The sequence below is a fragment of the Puma concolor genome, chromosome A3 (genome assembly GCF_028749965.1).
Source record: "Puma concolor isolate L17-30 chromosome A3, mPumCon1.1.hap2, whole genome shotgun sequence".
Taxonomy (NCBI): domain Eukaryota; kingdom Metazoa; phylum Chordata; class Mammalia; order Carnivora; family Felidae; genus Puma; species Puma concolor.
Genome location: NC_141669.1, coordinates 35656307 through 35682816, shown reverse-complemented (window position 1 = coordinate 35682816; position 26510 = coordinate 35656307). Strand labels below are relative to the sequence as shown.

The following is a 26510-nucleotide window of genomic DNA, read 5'->3' as shown; positions in this document are numbered from 1 at the left end:
TCTTCTTCATCAAGGCTGAGTTTTGGTAGTTAGTAATTTTTGAGGAACAGGCCCCTTATTTTTTCTAGGTTGTCAAATGTACATGTAAAGTTATTCATAATAATCCTTTATTATCCTTTCAATGGCTACAGGTTCTATGTTAATATCCAATTTCATTCCTAATACTGGTGATTTGTCTTGTGTCTTTTCTCTTTATAGAAGTCAAAAATGCAAAAGAACAGAGTTTAATAGGAAACCATAGATAGACCTGATTTTTTCCAGCATGTTCCATGATTTTCTCATAGACTATTTCATTCATGATCTGGAAACGCTTGATAGCTTTCTTCTCTGTGATACCCACATAAGTCTGTTCCAGAGGCACTGGGCGGAAGCTAGAAATTCAAATTAGATAAATGAGGTTTTTGGCACAAAATAGTGAGGAAACAGTTATTTTCAGTGGAAAGGACATTCTTTCCTGGATTCACACCACATCAAAACCCAAAATCCGTCTAATACCCAATCCAAAAGAGCTCCTTGAAAAAGGGGAAGGGCATCAGGAAGGTCACCCTAATCTTCTCCCAGTCTTTCTTGTACCTGTTGTCAAAGTAAAAGAGGCCCTTGGCAGGATCTACACGCAGAAAGGTAGCCACATCTTCATAGTTGGGGAGGGTAGCACTAAGACCGATGAGTCGGACATCCTCTTGGGTCATCTCAATGTTTCGGATGGCCCTGGCCACCAAAGCTTCCAAGACAGGACCTCTGTCATCATGGAGAAGATGGATCTCATCCTAAGGAATGAGGGGGTGGCCAATTACCTCTAGGGCTAGAAAAATGTAGTCCTCTTTCCTAACAGACCTATCCTGTAGTACATACCTACCATGCCAAATAAAGAAGAAAAGGGATCCCAAGCAAGAGAAACCCAAAGGGTGAGACAATACTCACTACGAAATACCCCAGAAAATAACATGCTCTGACCACCAAGCTGCTTTGCTAGTTTACTGAAACCTAATGCTTTATGGCAAGAAAATCTGATACTTCAGGTAAATGAGTTCATTATAACTTCACTCAAAGATTAATTTCTTTACTAAAAATGAAGCTTCTCAGCAAACTTTATTTATATCAAATAAGGCTTCACCCCTGGGCAGTCATTCTTACTACTCTGTGCTTGCAAAAGATATGCATCAAATGATGAGTTCACATAGCCTAAGGCAGTGCCTCTTGAATGTCAGCATGTAGCAGAGAATCTTACTAAAATGTAGATTATGTTTCAGTAGATGTGGGATGAGGTCAGGGACTGCACTTCTAACAAGACTTTGAGTAGCACTAAAGCAGGGGCTGGCAAACTTCATAAAGGGCCAATCAGGATTTAAGCTTGTGGGCCATACAGTCTCTGTTACAAACAGAGCTGACCCTTGTACAGTGCAGGGGTTATGGATGCTCCACACAGTCGAGAATCCACTTACAACTTTTGACTCCCCCAGAACTTAACTACTGAGAGCCTACTGTTTACCAGAAGCCTTACCAATAACATAAACAGTTGATTAACACATATCTTGTACATGTTTTCTATACTGTATTCTTACGATATTCTAAATTAAGAAAATGTTATTAGAATCATAAAGAAAAAATACATTTATAGTCCAGTATTTACCGAAAAAAATCATCATAAAAGCGGACCTGCAGTTCAAGCCTGTGTTGTTCAAGAGCCAATTGTACTCAATTCTGTCACTAAAGCACAAAAGCAGCTGTAACAATATGTAAATAAATGGGTATGGCTGTACTCTGATAAAACAAAATCCAGTAGCCACAGACTGCCAAGCCCTGCTCTAGAATGCTGAAAAACAACATGTGAGGTCTCCTTTCTGCTTTCCCAGACAACTTAAAGAAACTACAACCAGACTCAAGGTCATTCTTCTCTGGGTGCTCTCTGTACATTTGGAACACAATATCCTGATTCCTTCCTCGTTCCCCTTGAGAATGGATTATTTATTTATAAAGCCCTCCTGGGAGGAGGACACAGTTTGTCTGTTTACATTTATTCCAAAACATTTCGGACACAAAAAAACACATAAAGAACAACATGGCAAACACCATGCACCTCCTCAGAAATCTTTCACTTAGGGGCAGATTCTCATTTAACAGTAACAGCAGGGGCGCCTGGGTGGTGCAGTCGGTTAAGCGTCCGACTTCAGCCAGGTCACGATCTCGCGGTCCGGGAGTTCAAGCCCTGCGTCAGGCTCTGGGCTGATGGCTCAGAGCCTGGAGCCTGTTTCCGATTCTGTGTCTCCCTCTCTCTCTGCCCCTCCCCCGTTCATGCTCTGTCTCTCTCTGTCCCAAAAATAAATAAACGTTGAAAAAAAAAAAATTTTTTTTTTAAATAATAAATAACAGTAACAGCAATACTGACAACAGCTGTCATTATAAAGGCTAGTGACTAGAGGAAAGTACTGAAGAAACAGCGTTAAAATTCAGCAAACCCTCCTCGACCAGGCCTGGTCTCTACGTGCTCAAGTACTCCCTGCTCACCAGAATGATGAGCCGCACGAGCTGTGTGTAGGTGCGCTCACCACCCTTGCGGGTAATGATGTCCCACTTCTCGGGGGTGCAGACGATGATCTGAGTGGCGCTGATCTCCTCCTTGCACAGCTGGTGGTCGCCAGTCAGTTCTGCAACAGTGATGCCATACGTCGCCAAGCGCTAGGTGGAGGAGAGGCATGTCAGGCAAGAATGCTTGAAGGGGGCCTTGCCACAACACTTTATCTGGGAAGTCTGAATGTAGGGTACTGGAAGGAGGTATCGACCCAACAGGGAAATATCATATGAACACAAACACGTATTTCTAAAATAAACCCAAGTTTACACTCAGGCAAATGAAGCAAAGAATTTCTGGGATGTCTGCACAAAGAGGAGGAAATGGAAACTTGTAGACAACAGGACCTGGAATAACACCGCTAGGTCTAATGTCAACCATATCCTATGAGCATTTCATAAATTCTTCAGTAATGTAAATGATAACAGCAGAAAACTGACTCAGAGACAGTAACAGAAAGATGCTAAATCCTCGCAAAAGTCCAAGACAGGCCCAGGACGCTCTTGCTTCAGAAATACTCGTACCCTGGGTCAAGCTCCACCTTGAAGTGGAAGAAAAACACCATACAAGACATTCCAGAGATGCCCGAGTACAAGTAGTGATGCACTAGACCTGTTCCCAATACCTTTCTACCCCTTACCTTTCCGAAACTGCCCACCATCTCCTGCACCAGAGATCTCATAGGAGCAATGTAGATGATCTTGAAGTCATCCACGTTGATAGTGCCATCCATGTTAATGTGTTTCCCTATCTCTCGGAGCATACACATCAGGGCCACGTTGGTCTTACCCGCACCCTAAGACAGAGTCAAGGATGAGAAGGCCTGTTTACCTGTCCTCACTTCTACAGGCTTATCAGCAAAACAGATACCAGAGCACCTCCTAGGACATCTCTTCCATCAAAGAGAAAAGAACTGGGAGAGGATTTGGGTGAAGATGAACCATCTTGCCACCAAAAACATACACCACTTCCCACAGGAACAAAGCAGCCAGGGCAGTGCTTACAGTAGGGGCGCAGAGCAGCAGATTCTCATCTGTTTCCAGAGCAGCACGGTAGAGTTTACTCTGGATCCGATTCAGTGTTTTGAAGCCCTCAAATCCAGCCTGGGCATACTTCGGCAGCTTCTCCACTGGAAGCAGTTGCTAGAAGGAAGAAATGCCATGCATGTCACATACTGGCAGCACCCTTGAGCAGGCTGTTTTTGCGGGATGGCCAGGATTGTATTTCCTGGCGCCCTCCCTGAATAACTCTGCACTGAAGGCCAGATGAGAAATTCAATATTGTCCCCTGGACTCAAAATCAAAACGGGAAACTCTGAAGCAACTTCCATTTCTGGGACAAACTATCTATGACACAAGGCCACATTTTGGCCAATGGGTTGAAATCCAAACTGGAAGGGAGATGAACTGAGCAGAAAACTGAGAAAAATAATTCACTCACTTCTTCTGAACCAAAGGGCTTGGGCTTCAGAGCAGGCACATGCACCTCTTCATAGCCCTTGCGCTGGCGACGGAAGGACCCATCAGGAAGCTGACAACGTTTATTGGCCATGAAGTGGCTCCCCTGGGTAAAAACCAGGTCCTCCAAGTCCAGAACCTGACGCGGAGCCAGTGCCTGGGAAGATGGGGGTAAAAAAACAAAAACAAAACACACAGTGAACAAAGTGAACAAACAAGTTTTCCATCCGGCATAGCCTTAGAAATGACCCGATACTTACCTCTCCACCCTGGTCCAGATCCATGGTTTCCAAGTCTGTGTCCATTCGGGACTGTCGTACTCGCTCTCTCCGAGACCTTTCCTCCTGTGACGGGGAAAGATGTAAAGTAACAATTATTCACCGTTGTAGGTTCTGGTCCCTTCCAACCCCTGCTTAGTGAAGCCTGACTCACAGGTGCTGACCAGTAAGTCTCCAAACAGAAAGATGGCCCTTTATGTTCAGACATTTGCCACAGGGACCACCAGAATGATGAAAGCAAACAGCTTTAAAGGGACAATGCACAGCGCAGGGATTCCGAAAGTAGACATTCAGCAATTCAGCATCAAGGGCTATCCCTAAAGGTAGAAGTGTGGGTTCTGTGTTCAGCCAACACAAGTGTTCTGTCCCAGCATTTTCAGTAGATACCATGATTTATTGTGTAAACAAGTGAACCGTCCATGGTGCTGGTGAAGACCACAGGAAGTCAACAGTCTCTTGACCACACCAATGTCAATGTGTAGATTTTAATCTACACCAGTGACAAACCTCAAAGAATTCAGAGAAATTACTTCTTCAATTCCCTTTTCTAATAGGAATTCAGCTCTACGCTACAATCTTCTAAGTGAGGTCTCCTTTCCAAATCAAACAGTCTAGCTCCGGAATCAGACCGATAAACCAACCCAGCCCTTACCCGGATCAGATCCTCCTTCTCGGTCTCATGGAGCTGGTAGAGGAACTTGGAGAGCTCTGGATCAGCTTCCATCTTTCCCATGATCCTTTCCTTTTCCGCTTCACTCTGTGCACTGGCCAGTAAGGTGCAGTATAAAACTGCCAACAGCAAAAGGAAGAAAGGGAAGGTGAGAAGAAAGGGGTAAGGTAAAATCAACCTTCAACCTTGGGGGAGAAAGCAAACTAAATGAAAGAAGCACTGAAGCTATGAAAATTAACAAAGCCTCCATCACACATGCACACACACCGTGTATATGCTCCAGAAGAGACCACTATATACTCACTCATCATCCTGTGCTGTCGCAACACTTTAATAAAATCAAAAGTGTTGAAACCAAGGAGCAGAACCAGCTGGTTCTCACATTCCCGATCATCACTGGCCGTCTGCAGAGAGAAGGTAACACCACGATTAAGGACACAGCCATCTGCCTCCATCCACCGTCCCACCTGCTAAGATACATACAATGAACACAAAACAACGTCTTGGCTGTACCTTCAAAATCTCCAACACTTCATCTGCCTTCTTCTGTGACACAATGGCATCATCATAGAAGCGACTGAGCTGCCGCTGTAGCCAAAACGCATCAATATCCCGAGGATGCAAATCCTTCTTCTTAGAACTCATCAGTTCCCCCGACGCTACAAGCTACAAAGGTAACCAGGCACTTAGCTCACACCATGTCTGTCTGCACCAACGGCTTTCTCATCATCCTACAACAAAGTTCTACCTGCCACCCATAGCCTACGATCCTTTGAGGACTTTCCAGAAGGAAAAAAAAACTCTGCTACATTGAGCTCAGGAGCATACTAAACTAAGATTTCACCAACACATGCCTTTGGAAAGGAGAATGAGTGACTGAAGTCTTAAGAAAATCAAGACACTGCATGTTTATTACGGCTCCTATAAAAGGGTAGCTTGGTAAGTAATATATAACAGGACCTACATATGAGAAACAAATGCTACACCCAGAAATCCCCTGACCTTGCAGGAACAGGCAAAAACAAACCGTACTTACATTAGCTGAAAGGGTGCAGCGCACCACAGCCTCATCCCCTTCCATGTCATCATCAGATGCCTCTTCTCGAACTTCCCCATACACATCTTCATCACCTTCCTACAGAAACAGCCCAACCCCAACTCATGATTTGGAAGTGACTCTGGCATCACTACAGAACTTCTCCCCTCAATCACTTAAAATTGGATCCATGGTTAGAGCAATGGTTGGGGGAGGGGGGTGGTAACCAATAGCTTACTGGAGCTAGGGTCAGTCTTACTCCACAGTACATTTAACTGAATGACCTCATTACTCTTAAGTCCACTTGGCATGGATTCATTAGATGCTTCTACTCTCTCTTCTGCTTCTCCTCTTAGTTTACTAAACTCCCTTAAATTTATTTTTTGCGAGACAGAGAGGCAGAGAGAGGAAAAAAGAGAATCCCAAGCAGGCTCCACACCACCAGTGAGAAGCCCAATGCAGGGCTCAAACTCACGAACCATGAGATCATGACCTGAACCAAAGTCGGACGCTTAAATGACTGAGCCACCCAGGCGCCCCCAAGAAATTCTGATTAGGTGGTAAATCTCAGTGGCTGCTGCAATTGTTACTTTAACAAACATATACAAAATATGCCTGTGCTCTTGGGCAAAAGTGCATTCTTTTAAAATTGGCACAGGAGCACCAGGGTGGCTCGGTTGGGCGTCCAACTTCGGCTCAGGTCATGATCTCACAGCTCATGGATTCAGGCCCCATGTCAAGCTCTGTGCTGAGGCTCGAAGCCTGGAGCCTGCTTCAGATTCTGTGTCTCCCTCTTTCTCTGCCCCCCACCCCCATTCGTCTCTTTCTCTCTCTTAAAAATAAATAAGCATTAAAAAAAATTTTTTTTTAAACGGCAGGACACAATACTGAAAATTGGAAAATTATCACAATAAATTAAAATGCATTAAAACATGGTGATGTATGCCCTCAATGGAGGTGCATGCTGTACTTTTTGTCTTTTTGCTAATCCACATAATTTATTTTAAATTATTATATGTTTAGGGGCACCTGGGTGGCTCAGTCAGTTGAGTGTCCAATTTCGGCTCAGGTCATGATCTCACAGTTTGTGAGTTTGAGCCCCGCATCAGGCTCTGTGCCGACAGCTCAGAGCCTGGAGCCTGCTTCGAATTCTGTGTCTCCCTCTCTCTCTCTCTCTCTGTCCCTCTCCCATTCACACCATTTCTCTCTCTCAAAAATAAATAAACAGGGGCGCCTGGGTGGCTCGGTCGGTTAAGCATCTGACTTCGGTTCAGATCATGATCTCGCAGTTTGTGAGTTGAGCCCCACATCAGGTTCTGTGCTGACAGCTCAGAGCCTGGAGCCTGCTTCAGATTCTGTGTCTCCCTCTCTCTCTATCCCTCTCCTGCTCATGCTCTGTCTCTGTCTCAAGAATAAATAAAACGCTAAAAAAAAAAATTTATAAAACAAAAATAAAAAATTAAAAAAAAACAAATTATTATATGCTTACATTTATAAGTTCAAATGTGCTTTATAAATCCCTAAAGAAGACCGCAGCAAATTCTTAGCAACATAATATTTATGCCTGAGTTAGACACCCATAAAACAAACACCGTAAAATTTATCTGGCTTCAGTTAGGAAGCTTCTTTATGCCAGAAGTGGTCCCCTCACCTTAACAATTTCAAAAAATAAAAACAGACTGCATCCATTTGCTTTATCACTCACCTCCTCATCAGACTCAAACTGAACATTCACACCATACGTCTCATCAATGTTGTCATCTGCAACGGTAAGAAGTAAGAAAAAGAATAATGAATTAGTGTAATGAGGCACTTTGGAGCTAATTCCTCCCCAACTGCCTGCTAGTTCTGGATATGGCCCTGCATCGCCTGCTCAACCACCCAAACGTGCCACTCCTGCCCCCACACAGGCTCTGCCCAAGTTTTCCCCCAGGTTCTATACAAAAGGGTCTTAAGAGTAAGAAATGGCTGCTGTATCTAGGGATTCTGATTCACCAGTCACAACTCTTCAAACATCACAACTCTTCAAACACCAAAGAGGTTACGAGAACTCACTGACATATGCAGAGGTTTTAATGACTAAGGCTAGAAAATCAAGTTTAGAAGTCAAAAGCAATCATTTAATAAGATAAGGACATAAAGAACTCAGTTACCCATATTCTGGATTTCCTTGTCTCCACCGTAGTCTGTGATCTTTTTGCCCAAGTTCACTAGCACATGGTATCTGGTATCATCTGTCTGACCCAACAGCAGGTCAATCTCCTTTCTCCTTTCCTTGTCCCGAAGCTTTTCATTCTTTAGAACAGCAAGAACTTCATCAGCTGCCCCACAAAGGATATCACGTGGCTAGAGGCAAAAAAAAAAAAAAAAATTTAGAACAAGATCTAGAACATCACCGACCAGCTTCATGTGACAACAGGATGTGAACAGCCATGCCTCTTTAAACCTTGCCTACCAGATTCTGACTACTTTCATCACTACTGATAAAAAATGCCACAACCAAAGGAAGACCCATCTGTTTTTAAAAAGATTAGGCAGGTGGTCTTAAGAAGTAGGACCCAGATTCCACAAGTCTGGCACATTTCTACAGGTGGCAGAGGCACTCCTCAATGCTCCTCTAGCCCACCAAACTTTTGGTAATTCTTTATCCTCACCAGAGCCTCTGAGATGCATAAAGACCCTTAAACTAATCACACATATATAATGCTCAAGAGCACAAATTTCAGATATAGAATATCCGGGCTCCTACGGTGGCCCTGCAAAAATACTACCTCTATCACATAGGAAAATTACTTAACTATTCTTTGCCTCGTTATCTCTCGCCTGTAAAATGAAAAATAAATATTAACAGGGCCTAGTCATAGAGCTGATGTCATAGAGGACTGAAAAAGAGAAAACACGTAAAGTGCTATTCCACACAAAGCCAAGTGCTCAGTAAGTATTAGCCACTTCCACAAACTGCTATCGTCCACAAAGGAAAATCCACAGTCAAGGTTCTTCTGATACTTCCCAGTTGCAATTCTCTCCCTCTCCAAAAACATGGTTTCACCCTCTGGCTTCCTCACCTGGTCCCCAAGGGCAGCTTGGATGAAGCTGAGTAGCACCTCATAGGTCTCCCGGGTCTCTTTAGTCTTGGGTTTATAGATGATGCCCACCATCTCATCGATGCCCTCCGAGAGCAGAGTATAACCCTTCATCTTGTTAATGTCATGTCGGTCCTCATCACGCTTTCTTCGCCTAATGAACACATGATATTAAAAAGGTAGAATCTCCCCACAAAGACAAAACTAAATCAAGCCTATCCTCCTCTCCTCAGCTTCATGGCACACAGGTAATGTTTAAAAATATGAATCTATACCTCAGCAAATGATTCCCACTTGGTCATGTTTATGCAGAAAAAGTAACAAGAAGGGAATCCTCTGTTATTCTCTCACTAAACACACTAAATGTTGCAATGAGACAGCCTCCTCACTCACTTGAAAAAGGACAACCCTTTTTGGGTTGTTGGCATAACACTACAATCGAATTTCAACTTGCCACACCTCAGACACATTTTCTTTCTCTGGCCAGAGAAACTGAGGATCCAAAGGAATCTACTACCATTAATTCTCAACAAATTATAACACATCTGTAAAGGAAGCCACACTCTGCAAGGTAAAGAAACCATGATGTATTTATTCACTTCAAATGTAAATAATCAAGGGGTGCCTGGCTGGCTCAGTCGGTAGAGAGCACGCAACTCATGATCATGGGGTTGTGGGTTAGAGCCCCATGTTGGGTGTAAAGATTACTTAAAAATAAAATATTTTTTTTAATTTTTTTTTTTTTTTTTTTTTTTTTTTTTAAAGAGAGCAAGAGAGCACACATGAGCAGGGGAGGGACAGAGAGAGAATCCCAAGCAGACTCCATGCCATCAGCATGGAGCCCAATGCGGGGCTCAAACTCACAAAACCTTGAGGTCATGACCTGAGCCGAAATCAAGAGTCAGAGGCTTAACTGACTGAGCCACCCAAGCACCCCAAAAATTAAATCTTAAAACAAACAAACAAACAAACAAACATAACTAATCAAAACTGGGCCTCTGAATTACTGAGGTTTCATCACTGAAGAGGAAAAAGAGACAGAGATGATCAGAGATTTCAAAACACAAGGATGAGGGGCGCCTGGGCAGCTCAGTGGTTGGGCGTCTGATTTTAGCTCAGGTCATGATCTTCCGGTTTGTGAGTTCGAGCCTTGTGTCTGGCTCTGTGCTGACAGCTCAGAGCCTGGAACCTGCCTCGGATTCTGTGTCTCCCTCTCTCTCTCTGCCCCTTACCTGCTCACTTTGTCTCTCTCTCTCTCCCTCTCTCTCAAAAATAAAAAAATAAACAAAAAAAACATAAAGATGAGGTAAAGTTCAATGATTTTTAAGTTTTGAAATATATCCCCCAGGGTGCCCAGGTGACTCAGTGGGTTAATCACCCGACTTTGGCTCAGACCATGATCTCGCAGTTTGTGAGTTTGAGCCCCACGTCGGGCTCTATGCTATCAGTGGACAGCCCACTTCAGATCCTGTCTCCCATTCTCTCTGCTCCTCCCCCGCTTGCGCACACACATGCACATGCTCACTCTGTCTCTCTCTCTCTCTCTCTCTCTATATATATATATCCCCTCGAAAGTTAAAAAAAAAAAAAAAAAACCACACACACAACTAAACCCAAAACGAAACAAAAAACCTGTCTTTCTTACTATGGATGCTTGAGCGTTAATCTATAACAACAAAAGTAGGAAGTGGTCAACAGCAAAAGAAAGCAGTAAGGGTGGGAAGTTCATAATGGAAGAAAAGGAGTTACTGAGACAGAGAATAGCAAGGGTCCTGAAAATATCGTGGAGAAAATTAAGATCCCTCTATGGACCAGAAACACATACGTTAGAAAAAGATCTAAAAGTTTTCTCACTTTAGGTATGCTGATTGAGGCCAAAGACCCTGTTAAGTCTCACGTTCCATTTTTACCTTCACTAAGTTGTTTGATTGCCCCCGTGTCTCATCTTGCACCAAACATTTCAGCAAAAAAGTTGGTCAAATGCTCAAGCAAAGATGGACTCTGGATCTGAAGAGAAATCATTTTCTCCCTGGTACTCACTTGGCTCTTCTTTCCTCCTGCATCTGTGGTTTGGTCCGTTGAGCTTTATCTCCCATCCGGGTGCCCTCCAGCTTCCCAACCAGGGACAGCACCTCTCCTGTGGGTTCATCCCGCCGGGTCCGGTCAATGAGAGAGCGGTCAGCTTGGAGGACAAGATTCGAGTTCTGAAAACATCAAAATACTATCAAAGCTCTGCCACCAGTAAGGCCACTTGTTGTATCACAGGAATACAATTTTGATGATATCAAAATTAGTAAGAACTGGAGCAACTGAGTGCCGACACGCACAGCGGGAGTAAGAGGTTTTCCTTAAGATGAAAGAGCGCCATGTGACTGCGGGGGAGGAAAGAGCGATCAAATCAGTGGAACGACCCTTGTGCCTAACACTGCCCGTAATAATCCACCTCTGGGAAAAGCGTTGGGTTCGCTGGGTGGGGGAAATAAACGGGGGCGGGTATAGCGCTGAGGGGACAGGGAACAAACACTCCTAGCAGAATTCTTAGCCCATAACACCCGCCCTAGACCCCCCTAGTGGGGCTATTCGTGTCATCCTGTACCCCCCACCTCAGCCCGCGTCTGATTTCCTCTCCGCTTTCGTGGTTCAACTGCAGGCCTTCTGACTTGCCTCCCGCTCCCCACTGGGCTCCCTAGCCCGGGCCCTCCCCCGAGCCCACACGCACCGCCTTGTACTCGTACTGCAGGCTACGGGCGGTCACATCCGCCATGGCCGCGGCTGCCGGGGGGTCTCAGTGCTCAGCTCCCCTCACCGCACTTCGCCAAACGCAGTCGCTCTCGTCTCCCGCCCGGCCCCAGCGACGCAGGACTGACGCACAGGACAGGCACGGAGACGGGCTCCTTTCCGCTTCCGGGTCGCGCGCCGGAAGTATGGGTGGGGCGTGTCTCCGGAGAGAGTGTGTCGCTTACCCGCGCGGCCTTCTTGGCGTGGCCGGCGCAATCGGGGCGGCGAATCCCGGAACCCCTAGACTCCGGTTCCAGCCACCCCTTGGGACTTAAGACCGCACCCCCCCACCCACCCACCGTAGGCTTCCCGCCTCGGGCTGCGGCCTTCGGCCTCCTCACATCACCGCGAAACGTACGCCTGCCTAACCCAAGAACTTTTCTACGCACTTCTTCCTGACTCTGGCCACTCTCTTGGAAGCTGTACTGGCAAGAAAGGCCTAATTAGCTCCTTTTCTGGTTGAGGAAACTGAAGCACCCAGCGAGCGGTTTAAGAGTGTGTGTGTGGCGTCTAGGTGGCTCAGTCGGTTAAGAGTCTGACTTCTGCTGAGGTCATGATCTCACAGCTCCTGAGTTCAAGCCCCGCGTCGGGCTCTGTGCTGACAGCTCAGCCTGGAGCCTGCTTCACATTATGCGTCTCCCTCTCTCTCTGCTCCTCCCCTACTCACGCTCTGTCACTCAATAATAAACGTTAAAAAAAAATTGTGTGTGTGCGCGCGCGTGTGCATTACTGGTATCTTCCCTTTGGGTTTCAATTATGTTTTTAACGATTGGAAGAATTGTCCCCCACCCATCCCACCTAAAACCCATGCTTACCTACAAGACCCTCCTTCTGGATCTGCTGGGGCCTTCTATTTGCTCCTAAATGCTTGTCTCATTCTTTTGCAGAGCCCAAGGAACATTGTGAAGGTAGCTGCCCTTTTGGTAGGAACAGCTCCTTGAAGTCAGTGACTTAATTCCTTCCTCAAGGACAAAGCTCCAGGGCCAGGAGGCACTCCTGCCTTCTTACCCACAATGAACCAATTCTCACCTGTGGAATGGCAACTAATAACTGAATGGTTATCTCACTTAGAGTCTGTTTGCTTTTGAAAGAGAAATGAAAGGGAAGATGGGTATTAAGCAAAAGGCATTCATCCTCTATAGCAGTCTCCTGGGCCAAATTTGCCCTGCAGGGGTATTTTGTTTGGCTCTCTGTTGGCTCCTTACTTAAAAATTGGGATAGTTCATGAAAAATCTGGGTTTTTAACATCTATGGAGAAATCAGAATACTGGCCACATGAGACCCACATTCCTACATGGCCTGCATGCCCAGTGTTAGTCAGCAACTTGCTGTCCTTAGAGGGTACGCATGCCCCCCGCCCCCCTGCTCTGCATGTAGCTTGCAGCCCTGCCCACGTTTTTGTTTGTCTAACTTCCAGGGGACAGTCAAGTCCTTGCAGCTCTGCTCCTCAGTGGCATTGTGACTTTGAGGTAGCTACCTGGTCTGTCTGGGTGAGCCTCATTTTGTCATCCTTAAAATTGAGGCAATTAAACTTTCCTCATATGAGTGTTGTGATTAAATCAAGTAGTGTGTTTAAAAACACCAGTGAATGTATCAAGGTGAGGGCTTACTGAAGGTTATTTAAATCTGAATCCTGAAGACTGACTTTTGTTCTATGGCCACCCTGTGGGTCACCCACCTGACACAAAAGAAGCTGCTATTTCAAGGATTCTGCTTTGCATTTTTTTAAGTTTTTATTTATTTTGAGAGACAGAGTGAGCAGGGGAGAGGCAGAGAGAGAGAAGGAGAGAGAGAATCCCAAGCAGGTTCCACACCATCCTCAAGAAGCCTGATGCGGGGCTTGAACTCATGAACCATGAGCCAAAACCAAGAGTTAGACGCTTAACGGACTGAGCCACCCAGGTGCCCCTCAGTGAAGGTGTCTGTCTGTTTGTTTTAACATTTATTTGAGTGTGTGTGTGTGTGTGTGTGTGTCTGTGTGTGTCTGTGTGTGTGTGTGAGGGAGGGAAGGGCAGAGAGAGAGACACAGAATCTGAAGCAAACTCCAGGCTCTGAGTTGTCAGCACAGAGCCCAACGCAGGGCTCAAACTCACCTACTGCGAGATCATGACCTGAGCCAAAGTCAGACACTCAACCAATTGAGCCACCCAGGCACCCCTCAGTGAAGGTGTTTTTTAAAAAAATTTTTTAACAGGATTATCCCCAGGAAGCTGAAGGACCCAGGAGCACCCTGACATGCACAGACCCTTGTGGGGGATGTTCGTTACCAAATTGGGCTCAGCTTTAACTGTCTTCCAGTCTATATGTGCCCCACCGTGCTGCCTCTCTGCAGAGATTCAGAATTCACTACCTCTAGCGCCAGGCCTGGACACGGGGTTACCCAGGCTCCTGGGCCCTGCATTTCTGTACCTTAAGATGTGTTATTTCATTTAGTTAACCTCTCAAATATTACATGTGCGCTAAACTTTGTGAGCACTTTTAGGGACTCAGAGAAAAATGATGCACTTAGAACCTTTGAGAAGTTACATAGTCTTGCAGGACAAATGAAATGTACCGATAACTGCAATTAAAAAGCCTAGCGTAAAGTACCAGAAAAGGAAAAGTCCATATGCTCCCATACCTCCTCACCTTTCCCCCTTGTAACTAAAGCCCCCTCTACACTGCCTCCTGGCAGACAGTCTCTCCTTTGCTCTCCTGCCCACTGCTCCCTTGCAGTGTATCCAATCAACTTCCATCTCAGAAGAAAAAAAGAAAAAAAAAAAAAAAAAGCTGACTGCAGTCAGTGTCACAAGGGGGCATTGTGAGAAATCAGAGAAGTCCCTTCTGATTGGAGAGAATGAGCAAGAATTTGCAGCTGTAAAGGACGGCTAGGATTTCAGTAGCGGCAGGGAGTGGGGGAGATTTCAAGGGCATACAGAAGCAGCAAAAGTAGGAAGGTAGGAAGACAGGGACATATTCTAGGAACTGTTAAGAACAATTCAGATGAATGAAGTCCAAATGTGAGGAATGAAACAGTGTAATAATTTGGATAGATATAATTCAGAATCTCTTGAAAAAATAATGCCATTGTAAAGAGCTTTTTCTTTATTCTTGGAGACGATAGGAAGCCATACAGATTTCCGGTTTGGGAGGGTTATGTTTGTTTTTGCATCTGTATAGCAGGTGTTTGATTAGAGAGACTAACATTTAGATTAAGCAAAAAAAAAAAAAAAAAAGCAAAAAAACCCCTACCGTGTATCATGTGGTAAGCACTTATAAAGTGCCACTTTAGGGGCGCCTGGGTGGCGCAGTCGGTTAAGCGTCCGACTTCAGCGGTCCGTGAGTTCAAGCCCCGCGTCGGGCTCTGGGCTGATGGCTCAGAGCCTGGAGCCTGTTTCCGATTCTGTGTCTCCCTCTCTCTCTGACCCTCCCCCGTTCATGCTCTGTCTCTCTCTGTCCCAAAAATAAATAAACGTTGAAAAAAAAATTTTTTTTTTAAATAAAAAATAAAGTGCCACTTTAGCATACGTGGTCTCATTTAATCCCCATACAGCCCTATTAGATATATTTATTTCCCCCATTTTACCAATGAAGAAATCGAGGCCCAGGGAAGATAACTGACTTGCCTGGCCTCACCTGCCTCAAAGCCAGCCTGTCTCATTCCAGACCCTCTGCACAGGGGCTTCCTCACAGAGCTGGGTATGAGGAAGGTCATTCTCACAGTACTAGGCAATGTGTAGGTGGGAGAGTGGGATGTAGGGGAGACAAGAGACAGGGAGTAGAGCTGGGAGGCCATTGAAGAAGGCAGAGCAAGAGGTTAGGTGTGCCTGATGGGGGTTCCACCAGCAGGGGAAATGAAATGTTAGAAATGCGAGTGAAATTCAAAGGCACTTGGTGATTGTCTTTGGTGTATCCAGGAGGCTGTTAGGTTGCCTGAACTCTTGGGTTGGGAAAGAGGAGTGCTGGGTTGCCCAAAAGCTCCCGGTAACTTGCGTATTAGGTAGTGAAATGCCTCCTGACCCAGGATTGAACATTCACATTATAGGGTTTGAGTGAGGCTAAATTAAACGACTCCAGTAAACACAGTGTCCTATGTGGAGAAGGGATTCAGTAAATCCCATGTGCCTAGAACAGTAACCCAGTAACGCACACTTTTGAACTACTCCAATCATTCACTTCTTCATTCAGCAAAATTTTATTGTGTCCTATGTGCCATTCACCACGCTAGGTTCCAGGGCTGTATCAGCAACAAGACAGATATTATATGCAGATGCACGTAAGATTTAACCATGTAGTGACATAATTTATTTTCTAATTAATTTATCTGGTGTATGTTTCTCAACAGGATCAGCTACCTTTCCAGGTCTTCACCTTAGGAAGCAATGCCCTCTCATTAACCAAGAGGCAGTTTGATGTGGTGATTAAAAGCATGGACTCTTGTGTCGGACTGCTGGGGTTCAAATCCCAGCATCCCCCCTTACCAGCTGTGCAATCTTAGGCATCACTTGTGGAACAGAGATTGTCTTACCTACCGTAGGCTTGCTGGGCACCTAGAACTCCACCAGGAAGTAGAAAGGATCAAGTGTTGTCCAACACAGCTGCATTTCTCAAAAGCATTTATGAAGTACTTTGTGTTTGGAGGCAGTTTGTGACTCGAACACAGGCGAATGGTCTCATTTTTTTTTTTTGTCATATCTTTGCTTTACTATAAATGGTCTTACCTGATGGCCCTGCCACACAGCAAACTTGGTTCCGAATGACTGTCGGCTCTTTCCTAGACTCTAGCCCCCCCACAAAGAAGATAACAGTTTGCCAGGATCAGGTGCATCCAGTATCATGGTTGTAGGTTGGGTGGCTGTGCCAGAATGTTCTGTTTGGGGCCACATTGTCAGGCCAAGCGTGTGACCTCACCAGGTGACTTATTTGCAGGGCTTCCTGAGAACTCATGTGATGCGCAGGTTGCTTGTTCAGAAATGAAATGATGTCCTAACTATATACAAACATAGGCAGTCGTCATATGTCAAGGCGTGGCTCATACTGGTTCTGTGATGGATCCATTCCTAACAAGGCGGCTGGTGGCCTGCAGTTTTGAGGACTGGCTTCTGCCACAGATGGAGGACAGACTCGTGTAGCAAAGTTGACTCTCCTGCTTGTACTGGGCAGTACCTCGGCTAGGGTTTCCCTTCCCTACCATCCCATTCCCTCCAATTCCCATTGCAGAGCAGAAGTTTCTTTTAAAAGAAAGCACGGGGAGGCCTGGCTGGCTCAGTCAGAAGAGCATGCAGCTCTTGATCTCAGGGTTGTGAATCCAAGCCCCACGCTGGGTGTAGAGATTACTTACATAAACTTAAAAATGAATGAATGAAAAAAATGAATGAATGAATGAATGAGAGGGATAAAGGGAGACACAGAACATACCTGCACTGCATGTTGCTGCATTCTTGCCCATCTTCCTCTCTGGGCCCTGATTTTCTTTCATCTTGGCAGCTCTAAGTCCGTGCCCATTCATCTCTCCAAGCCCCGGACTGCTGGTTGGGACGAAAGCCAGATCCCAAGCCCCAGTCACTTTTTCCTGAAGCACCGTGGCCTTCAGCACGGACGCAGTACTTGCCAGGCGTTTGTGACTGGGCCCAGGATGAGGAGGATCGCCAAGTGCAAGCTCTTCCCAGGGACAGACACCAGCAGCGGAGGGCAGGCTGAGTGAAGAAGGCTTGGAATGCTGATTCCTGCCAGAGACCCATGTGCCGAGGAGACGGGCAACGAAAGCATACCAGTGTGCCCCATCACACTGGTACCTCAGAAGCCGCTTGGGGCTCCTCTCCACGTGCTCCTCTCCCTCTCTCTCCACCAGAGGTAACCCCTTCCCTGACTTTTATATTAGCCATTCTCTTGCTTTTCTTCGTAGTCTTACTAGTTACGTAGGATCTCTAAACAACGTATTGCTCAGTTTTAAGAAAATGAGTAGCAAACACCATACCCCACTGTGCAAAGAAAGGGCAATCTGGTCCCAATAGATGGAGGCATCAGAAGGTCAAAGCAGAATGTCTGCATCAGAGGCTGGCCTCGACTCCCCTGAGCATCTATGGGGCCACACCAGGCAGTGAGTGGGCGAGGCCACAAAGGAGGCCTGGAAGCATGGGGTTCAGGGCACTTGGGCACCTAGCAGGGTCTTGGTGTGGACCAGTACAGCTTCTTGGAAAGGCGTACGTGTGAGGGTTGTTCTGTTGTCTTTTAAACATCGCATGACCCATGGGGCGCCTGGGTGGCACCGTCGGTTGGGCGACCGACTTTGGCTCAGGTCATGATCTCACCGTTCGTGAGTTCGAGCCCCGCATCGGGCGCTGTGCTGACAGCTCAGAGCCTGGAGCCCACTTCGGATTCTGTGTCTCCCTCTCTCTCTGCCCCTCCCCTGCTCATTCTCTGTCTCTCTGGCTCAAAAAAAATAAAAATAAACTATAAAAAAAAAAAAAAGATTTTCTCTGTTCTTTCTGGGCCCCCAAATTGTCATATGTGGGACCTACCTGGCGACCCTCCTAAGTCCTCTCCATTCTTTTCCAGCCGTTGACATTTTTACTCCAATTCGGGGACATTGCTTCTGTTTTATCCTTCAGTCTCAGTAGCACCTGCCACACCGCACACCCCTCACTCCACATCCCTGCGTCCCTTGTCAGCCTGGAACACCTGTGGCAGGTCTCAACCCTTCAAGGCAGATGGCCACCACCTCTTCCTCAAGGCCTCCCTGGGCTTCACCTTCAGGGTCAGTTGAACATTTACCAGTATCTCACAGAAATAGGTGAACAAATAGGTGAACAAAGCCTATTTCAAAGAGAAGCATGAAGGAAGGATTCTAGAATCCTTAGAGATGAGACCTACCCTGTGCCAGGTCTGAGGTAATCATCCTGATGAAGTCTGGGGGTGACAGTGGGGTGATCCGGAGCCGACGGCCAAGAAAGAATTCTCGAAGACATCCTTGGTGCAAAGAGGTGACTTTATTAAAGCACAGGGACAGGACCTATGGGCAGGAAGAGCTGCATGGGGTTGTGACGGATAACTCATTATATACCCTCAGGTTGGGAGGGGGTCAGGGATAGAGTAAGTCTCTAAGGTATTTGGGAAGCAAGGTTTCCAGGACCTTGAGGGGCTCGCTGTTGCTAGGGAAACACCATTTATTACCTTTTAGTAAAACCTCAGGCATAAGACCCTTCAGATGTATATGGGGGGGGGGGCATAAGCTTGGAGTATGATTGCCAGCATATATCTTGGGGCAGTTGAGATAAAGGAAGTAGACTTAACAGGATCCTCAAGGTTGGGATAATGTTAAGCCAAGGTTCTCTTTTGCCCCTAGCATAGTGTCATCATTGAGGCAGCTGAGTTCCTAGAGAAGGTCACTCTGCTGGTCCTAAGGACTTGTCAATGGGCTACAGGCAGTAAGGGAATTTAATTTTACATTTGCCTTAGTTTCCCACATCATCATGGCAAGCACTTAAACCCCTTTCCTTTGTTCTTGGGTAACCGGGCGTGTCCGAGGACTATCACACACATTCCACCTGTGATGGGGGTGCTGTTAGCTTGTATTTTGCCCTCAGCCTGCCCCCCACGCTCCCTCATCAATCCCTCAGCTCCAACCCACCCTCTATTCTGTGCCACTCTGCAAGCTCCATTTCTGCTTTGCGAGCCACTCCCAGCCAGGTTATGCCAACGGGAGGCACTTGAACGAGACTGCAGGGCTGGAGAAAAAAGGACTCGCTCCTTCCTGTCCGCTTCCTGATCCTGTGAGCATCACCCAGCGGTGCTTCCTCACGTCAGTAGCGGCCCACCGATCTTCCAGCACCCAGCACCAGCTTCGCCATGTCCCCCTTAGACACCATCGTTAGCCGGGCAGCACCCTTCCTCAGGGGCCAGTTTCTGCTCTGCAGAGCCCTCTTCGAAGTTTTCCTTTGGTCCTTTTGTCTTCCCAGCCCTGGGGCCGCTGGTTGCTTCTAGCAGTTGCTACTTTAGATGCCCTATATACTAGCAAACAGTTCTTTATAGTAAGTTCTTTATTCATGTTCTAGGTTTCTGTCTCCTGACTAGATCCTGTTACAACTCCCATCTTTATTTTACAGGAACTATATTTTACAGGAGGTAACTGCAACCCAGAGGGACACTTTTTTTTTTTTTCTTAATTTTTTTTTTCAACGTTTATTTATTTTTGGGACAGAGAGAGACAGAGCATGAACGGGCGAGGGGCAGAGAGAGAGGGAGACACAGAATCGGAAACAGGCTCCAGGCTCTGAGCCATCAGCCCAGAGCCCGACGCGGGGCTCGAACTCACGGACCGTGAGATCGTGACCTGGTTGAAGTCGGACGCTTAACCGACTGCGCCCCCCAGAGGGACACTTTTAAGGCAATATCCTGAATTCAGTGCCCCTATTCATCTGTAAGAAGAGGGGATGGTTTCCCAAACGGGGCTTCCATTTTGGCAAAGGAGTAGTTCTCGCGTATTTTTGCCCAGGACACCCCCACTGGTGAGGCTGAGCATTTCAGCCTCGGTGGCTTCATCTGTCTTTTCCACACTGGCTGCATTTCCTCCTGCCACAGGGGGACTCTCCTCCATTGTTTTTGTGTCCTGATCGCACCTTCAGCAGGAAGAGGGAGGGCATTCTGATGCCTTAGTGTTTCCTTCCAGGGAATGGCCTCCTCCTCCTCCTCTGATTCTGCAGGATTTTTAATTCCTAAGGAACTGTGACCAGATCTCACTTTGGAAAACCCAGTTGTAAATGAACTCCACTCATGCTTATCCAGGAAAAACAACCTCTAATGTTAGGGAAATGATTTCTGTTATGAAAAAGTACTCTGCACTCGGACTCAGAAGATCTGCAACAGCTTGCTCCCAGAGCCTCCTGACAAGCAGGGAAAATTGGGAAACTGTTCTATTTCCTTCCTGGGGAAGTAAAAAAAAAAAAAATATCTTGTTTAGCAGAGCTCCAGAAGGAAACTTTCCGTTCAGGCATCCCCAAAGGACAGAGGAAGTTTATCTTCATTGGAAATGCGACCCCCACCCCCCCCCCCCAACCGCAGCTCCTCGTAGTCTGAATTATCATTGCAGAGAGGGTGCAAGGACATCATAAGCAAGAAGAGACACTTAATCCAGAATGAACAGTGTTGAGATATCAACCCACTGAGAGAGGTACTACGTGGCCTATGACAGAGACACAAATGCAGCACCGTCCCATTTAACCTGACAAAGGTTTTTTTTCCCTCTGATTTGAGACTTTGTGCATATGGAAATCTTACAAAGGTATGCAAATGAAATCGCCTTTTCCTTCAGAATTTTTTTTTTTTTTTTTTTGAGAGAGAGGCCCTATGAGTGAGGAAGGGGCAAGGAGAGAGGGAGACACAGAATCCAAAGCAAGCTCCAGGCTCCGAGCTGCCAGCACAGAGCCCAATGTGGGGCTCGAACCCACGAACCGCAAGATCATGACCTGAGCCAAAGTAGGATGCTGAGCCACCCAGGCACCCCATGTCATAAATCATTTTTATCAAAAAGAATAAAATGTGATGAACTCAGCACTGTTGGAAGAATCCGAGGCAGCTTGGTGACTGGAGCCCAGAGGAGCACTTTGCTTCTCTCGTCAGCTCTGAGCAGTGCATGTGGTACACCTGATGTGCAGACGAACAAACACAGGCTCTTCCTTGCTTTACTGAACAGAATCATCCCTGGGAAACAGGACTAGAGAGGAGTGTACGGGCTTGGCTGGTTGCACTCCCAGAAGTAAGAGCAGAGCAGGAGAGGCAGCGCTCACCTGGCAGGGGAAAGGCATGGGGGGGCTTCAGCCCCAGCAGGACAGGGATCCTCACTCAGCATCACCGCCTTTTCCTCTAATGCATGTTCACAAGTCTACCCTCTCAATGTGGCAGAACAGGTAACATTTTTTGGACACGATTTGGGAAGCACGTTCTGGGGTGTGTTTTGTGTGGTTTTTGGCTTAGAAATAAGTTCTTTATTATCAAGAGCTATCGCCAATCAAATACCTCACTGCTTCTGATCTAACATCCAAGATCTCTATTTACCCAGTGAGTGGTGACAGGGTGCTCTGATAGACGGAGGACCTGCCAAGGAGAGAATTACTTGGATCAATGTCTACAGGCAGAGCCTGTGATCTGAGCAGCATATAGTACCAGTGGCTAAGAACAGACTCTAAGAAGCACATTAGTTCAAGATCAGTCTCTGACAGCTGTCTGCCCTTAGGCAGGTTCCTTTACCTTCAGGTACCTATTTCTCCTCTGTAAGAGGTGAGTGATGAAACTATGTTCCTCACAGAGATGCTAAGAAGGCTGAGTGAAGTAATCCACGGGAGGTAGCTGCTTAACAAAGGTTAGCAATTTTTACCACCGTCACCCTCCAGCAGAATTCATAGGCCCAATGGACCCAATCTGGAAATCTGAACCTCCAGCCAGTGGTTTCTTTCTCCTCTACTGTTACAAGACCAATCTTCTCAGCCCTTAAGTGTTTCCTGCCTTTACTGACACACAGGTACCTCATCAAGCTAACAAGACTGCAACCCCCTTAAGGGAAAGCACCAGCTCTAAAACTTACCTAGAAGATAGTCAAATATTTTGTCAAGCATATGATTCAGAATGATTTTATTTAAGCAGACATAACATATATACATTTGTAAGTGCACAGACGATGTATCTTATGTACGTGGCTTAGACAGCTGTTTAAAGACAACCAGTGCCTACTGGGAAATAATTTTTTACAAAAGTGTGGAAAAAAACAAAGATCAACTGAGGAGGCAAAAACTAGACATGAATTCAAAACATGGATATAGGTTTTCATAATCAAGAACAGTGCCCTCACCATCTCCTCCCTGTGGTCACTACAGGGCAGGAAACTTTAATCAAAGAGCTTCAGGGTGCTGGTTCCCAGACCGTGAGGAAGAGAAGGGAAGAGCAACAGATAAAAAACCCGGCACTTTGGTAGTGGGCTACAGCCTTGCCACAGGCCTGCCGCACTCGCAGCACCCAGAGTGGGGACGTCCTGGTCACCGAAGAAGCGATGAGCCCCTTTCTGCCAACTCTTCTCGGGCAAACTCAATCCCCTTGCCTCACAAGAATGTCGGAAAGGTCCTCAGTTCCTTCCAGCTTTAGATTCTGAAGGAAGATCAAACACATGAACAGATTCTAATCAAGGTAACAGGGTGGTGACTACAAAGAATGAACTTAGTCCCATGATTGTAAGAAAATTATGTTATAGCAAATATCACTTGCATAATAAAGCTAATTGCAAATCCTTGCCAACTGCAGGGGGAAAAAAGGCAAAAAGAAAGGCTTCCTGGTGCTGGTTCCTACAACAACCTCTCTCTGTAACGGGCCCAAGAGCTAAGCTATTTGCTCTGGAAGGAACGAAAAGCGGATGGGGAAGCCACCAGGAGACACAACACATGCTTGTTAACCCTGTCCATGTGTGGCCTTGTCCAGGCCCTCCCCCTCCCTGCCCCATAACCTCATCCTTGAGGACGGCCGTGACAGCCCCCTCGCTCCATCTGCTCAGGCCTTTCCCTACCTCTCAGCTCTTCCCCCACCTAACACCCCCACTCTCCCACCCCATGAATTCCCCACCAATCCCAGGCACTTGTTTCCTTTAGGACCAAACAATTGCCAGAGGCCTGTCTTGCCTAAGCTCACCACAAGCATACCTCCCCTCACTTGGCACTGGAGGCAGGCACGATGTGCTGGCACTCAGCAACCACACCACCCTTTCTGGTGCACCTTCCTGTACTGCTAACGATGGAAAGCTGAAATCATACCCCCCTGAAGTGTGACTTCTACGACTCAGGTTCCAGAAGCGGTTCAGGTTTGGCTAATCAGTCACACCATATTGACACTCAGGCCCACAGAGGTAGAGGAGACCCAGCGTCCACCACTGCACCCCAAGCCCCGTCGCACTTCTCAGGGGAGCTCATTCCCAGAGTGGCTGATGAAGAGTCCAGATGGGAGTGAAAGACAGGGAGAAGGAAGGCCACAAGGGAGTCATGTTCTGGTATTAAGCATTGTGAAATTTCTCTTGGTGGTTCTAAACTGAGTTACCACAGACCCCTGCAGACTATCATGGTAACTGACAGGGTCAATGTCACAGTCAAATCTTCTCAAACAGCCCAAAGCCAAGACCCAGCAATGGCCTCCCTCAGCGCTTAGCCCAAGGGTTTCTGGTCTGGTGCCATCTCCCCATCCTTTAAATGCTGAGCGCTCTGGGCCCCTAAAGACACACTCGATCACAGCACAACAATCCCGGCCCTGCTGTTGGGGGAAGCAGCGCAGTGCTGGAGCCAGAGCATTATGTGCCTCAGTGAGGCCACAAAATCACCGATGCTTTTTAGCAGGGTTTCCTCGGCCTGGTCTATTTGGGAACCGAGTGTAGATCATACAGCCGCTCTCTCACAGGGAAGAGGCAGGCTTCTGCAGAGACACACAGCCCAGGGCACCACCGATTCTCAGACTGGTGCAATTGAGTGAAATCAGTAACATTCTCAATTTGGACTCAAGATGAGGGTTTCTGAGCTTTGGGGGCACCCTGTGCTTTAGGAGCCTGTGTGTACCAGGAGAACACACCCAGAGGGAGAGTTCACCAGCACCTACGTCCGTAAAGATGGTGTGAGGTTCCAGGCCTCCCCCAGAACAGCTTTACAGTCACACTTCTGAATGTCAGACAGATGGATGGCTTGTGTGCCCTCCTCTTCAGATGGGGAATCCTCCTCAGAGCCATTTGTGGATTTCTTGTCAGGATGATAATATCTTTTTGTTTTTTTTTTTCCTCCTAGTTATTCTTTCTTCATGTAGTTTGCTTCTGACATTGGATAAGTTGGAACATGTCAAGAATCACACGGAGTACTGTTTCCGATTCTGTGTCTCCCTCTCTCTCTACCCCTCCCCCGTTCATGCTCTGTCTCTCTCTGTCCCAAAAATAAATAAACGTTGAAAAAAAAAAAAAAATTTAAAAAAAAAAAAAAAAGGGGCGCCTGGGTGGCGCAGTCGGTTAAGCGTCCGACTTCAGCCAGGTCACGATCTCGCGGTCCGTGAGTTCGAGCCCCGCGTCAGGCTCTGGGCTGATGGCTCAGAGCCTGGAGCCTGTTTCCGATTCTGTGTCTCCCTCTCTCTCTACCCCTCCCCCGTTCATGCTCTGTCTCTCTCTGTCCCAAAAATAAATAAACGTTGAAAAAAAAAAAAAAATTTAAAAAAAAAAAAAAAAGAATCACACGGAGCCATTCTCACCGCCATCTCCCACAACCACGGATGGGGCTGTGTGTCCCCTAGCCTTGTCTTCAGGAGTTCTGAACAGGGCACATGACCCCTCCAGTCAGCCACTGCTACTTACTACCTTTCACCCAGCAGCCATGTGAGTTCAATGTTCCTGGGTCAACAATCAACCACAGTAGCTCTAATGTATAAGCTCTTCCTGTCAGAAGCTAAGCTGGGTTGCTCTGTTCACGCCTCAGTAGTGAACGCCCAGGCCCAACAGTCAGCACCGTAGGTGCACACAGGCAGCACCTGTCCTGGCTCACTGGCTCTTCCACATCTCTTCCCCGCCCAGCCTCAAAACTAGCTTCTGCCAAATGGACACTTTCTTCTTCTTCAGTGAGGTCATGACCTCCGAAAGAGAAAACGTGGTCCCTGACTCCCAGTGGGAGGTCCACGTGGATAGGCTGAAGGCTATCCTACACGGGTCATCCTGCAAGGGAACCCCTCGCCTTCGGGCCCAGCAGTCGGTCCAAGCAAGCCCAGAGCCGCGAAACAGCCGATCATCATTGCGTCATTTTAATTTTTTTTTTTTTCAACGTTTTTTTTTATTTTTATTTTTGGGACAGAGAGAGACAGAGCATGAACGGGGGAGGGGCAGAGAGAGAGGAAGACACAGAATCGGAAACAGGCTCCAGGCTCTGAGCCATCAGCCCAGAGCCTGACGCGGGGCTCGAACTCACGGACCTCGAGATCGTGACCTGGCTGAAGTCGGACGCTCAACCGACTGCGCCACCCAGGCGCCCCGCGTCATTTTAATTACGAGGCCAGAGGTCAGGCACTGGCACACAGGAAATCCTGGGTGCTTCTGCAGCACCCCATTTTTGCTGGCATTCCAGTGCAATCTTATCAATCCTCTCAAACCACTCTTCAGTGTTCAGACAGGCACCACACTCTCGGCTCTGGGGCAGGGTTCCGGTCTTGGAGGAGGTTAGAATCCACAGCTGTGGTGCACAATAGCAGCGAGACACGCCCAACCCTAGTGATGCTCTACTTCAAGAGCCAAAGTCTACGTGAGGGACCAGCTGCCTAAGGACACGAAAGGATACAAAGGGTACAAAGCCTCATGCAGTGCCACTTGTTGGGGCTTGTTGCTGGCTGCCTCACCGGGCTGCCTCCTGGGTAGCTGCCACCACACTCTTGGGAAGATGGGTCCCTGCCCGCTCTTCTGGTGACTGTGCCACAGCTGCTCAGTTCTGCTGGCTGGCGTGGCACACTGCGGAGCCTGGCATTGTTGGTGGTGCAGCCCTGCTGGCCATGGCCTCCATGTCTCACTATCCTCTCCCTGCATCAATTTTCCTTTCATCCTCACCTGGCCCTCCGTCCTCCACCACATCTCCATGTGTCTTGACTTTGGCACCGGCAGGATTTGCCCTTTAAAG

At 47.0% G+C, this 26510-nt stretch overlaps 2 protein-coding genes and 1 long non-coding RNA gene across 6 annotated transcripts in view; 1 reads left to right on the top strand and 2 right to left on the bottom strand.

Moving 5' to 3' along the window:
- Positions 1-11989, bottom strand: part of SNRNP200 (small nuclear ribonucleoprotein U5 subunit 200) — a 29090-nt gene extending 17101 nt beyond the window's left edge. Inside the window, exons 1-16 of the mRNA XM_025927314.2 lie at positions 11813-11989; positions 11134-11297; positions 9076-9247; positions 8164-8356; positions 7716-7771; positions 6011-6109; positions 5488-5640; positions 5279-5378; positions 4957-5093; positions 4287-4370; positions 4010-4183; positions 3574-3711; positions 3210-3365; positions 2506-2676; positions 574-767; positions 248-371 (exon numbers count right to left, since the gene is read on the bottom strand). Coding sequence (XP_025783099.1) covers positions 248-371; positions 574-767; positions 2506-2676; positions 3210-3365; positions 3574-3711; positions 4010-4183; positions 4287-4370; positions 4957-5093; positions 5279-5378; positions 5488-5640; positions 6011-6109; positions 7716-7771; positions 8164-8356; positions 9076-9247; positions 11134-11297; positions 11813-11857 — 2160 coding nt within the window. The 5' untranslated portion in view covers positions 11858-11989. The remainder of the gene's footprint in view (positions 1-247; positions 372-573; positions 768-2505; positions 2677-3209; positions 3366-3573; positions 3712-4009; positions 4184-4286; positions 4371-4956; positions 5094-5278; positions 5379-5487; positions 5641-6010; positions 6110-7715; positions 7772-8163; positions 8357-9075; positions 9248-11133; positions 11298-11812) is intronic.
- Positions 11990-14671: 2682 nt separating this feature from the next.
- LOC147582363 (uncharacterized) lies at positions 14672-17196 on the top strand. The gene is made up of 2 exons (XR_015248700.1): positions 14672-14870; positions 16196-17196. It is a non-coding gene; the product is annotated as an uncharacterized LOC147582363 (long non-coding RNA).
- Positions 17197-22459: 5263 nt separating this feature from the next.
- NCAPH (non-SMC condensin I complex subunit H) overlaps positions 22460-26510 on the bottom strand; it is a 34259-nt gene continuing 30208 nt past the window's right edge. For 3 of the 4 annotated variants that reach the window (XM_086700479.1, XM_025927279.2, XM_086700478.1), the window contains exon 18: positions 22460-22986. In XM_086700479.1, coding sequence (XP_086556605.1) covers positions 22927-22986 — 60 coding nt within the window. In that variant the 3' untranslated portion in view covers positions 22460-22926. Of the gene's footprint in view, positions 22987-23642; positions 23794-26510 lie in introns of all 4 variants that reach the window. The other variant, XR_015249020.1, reaches the window with a different exon arrangement.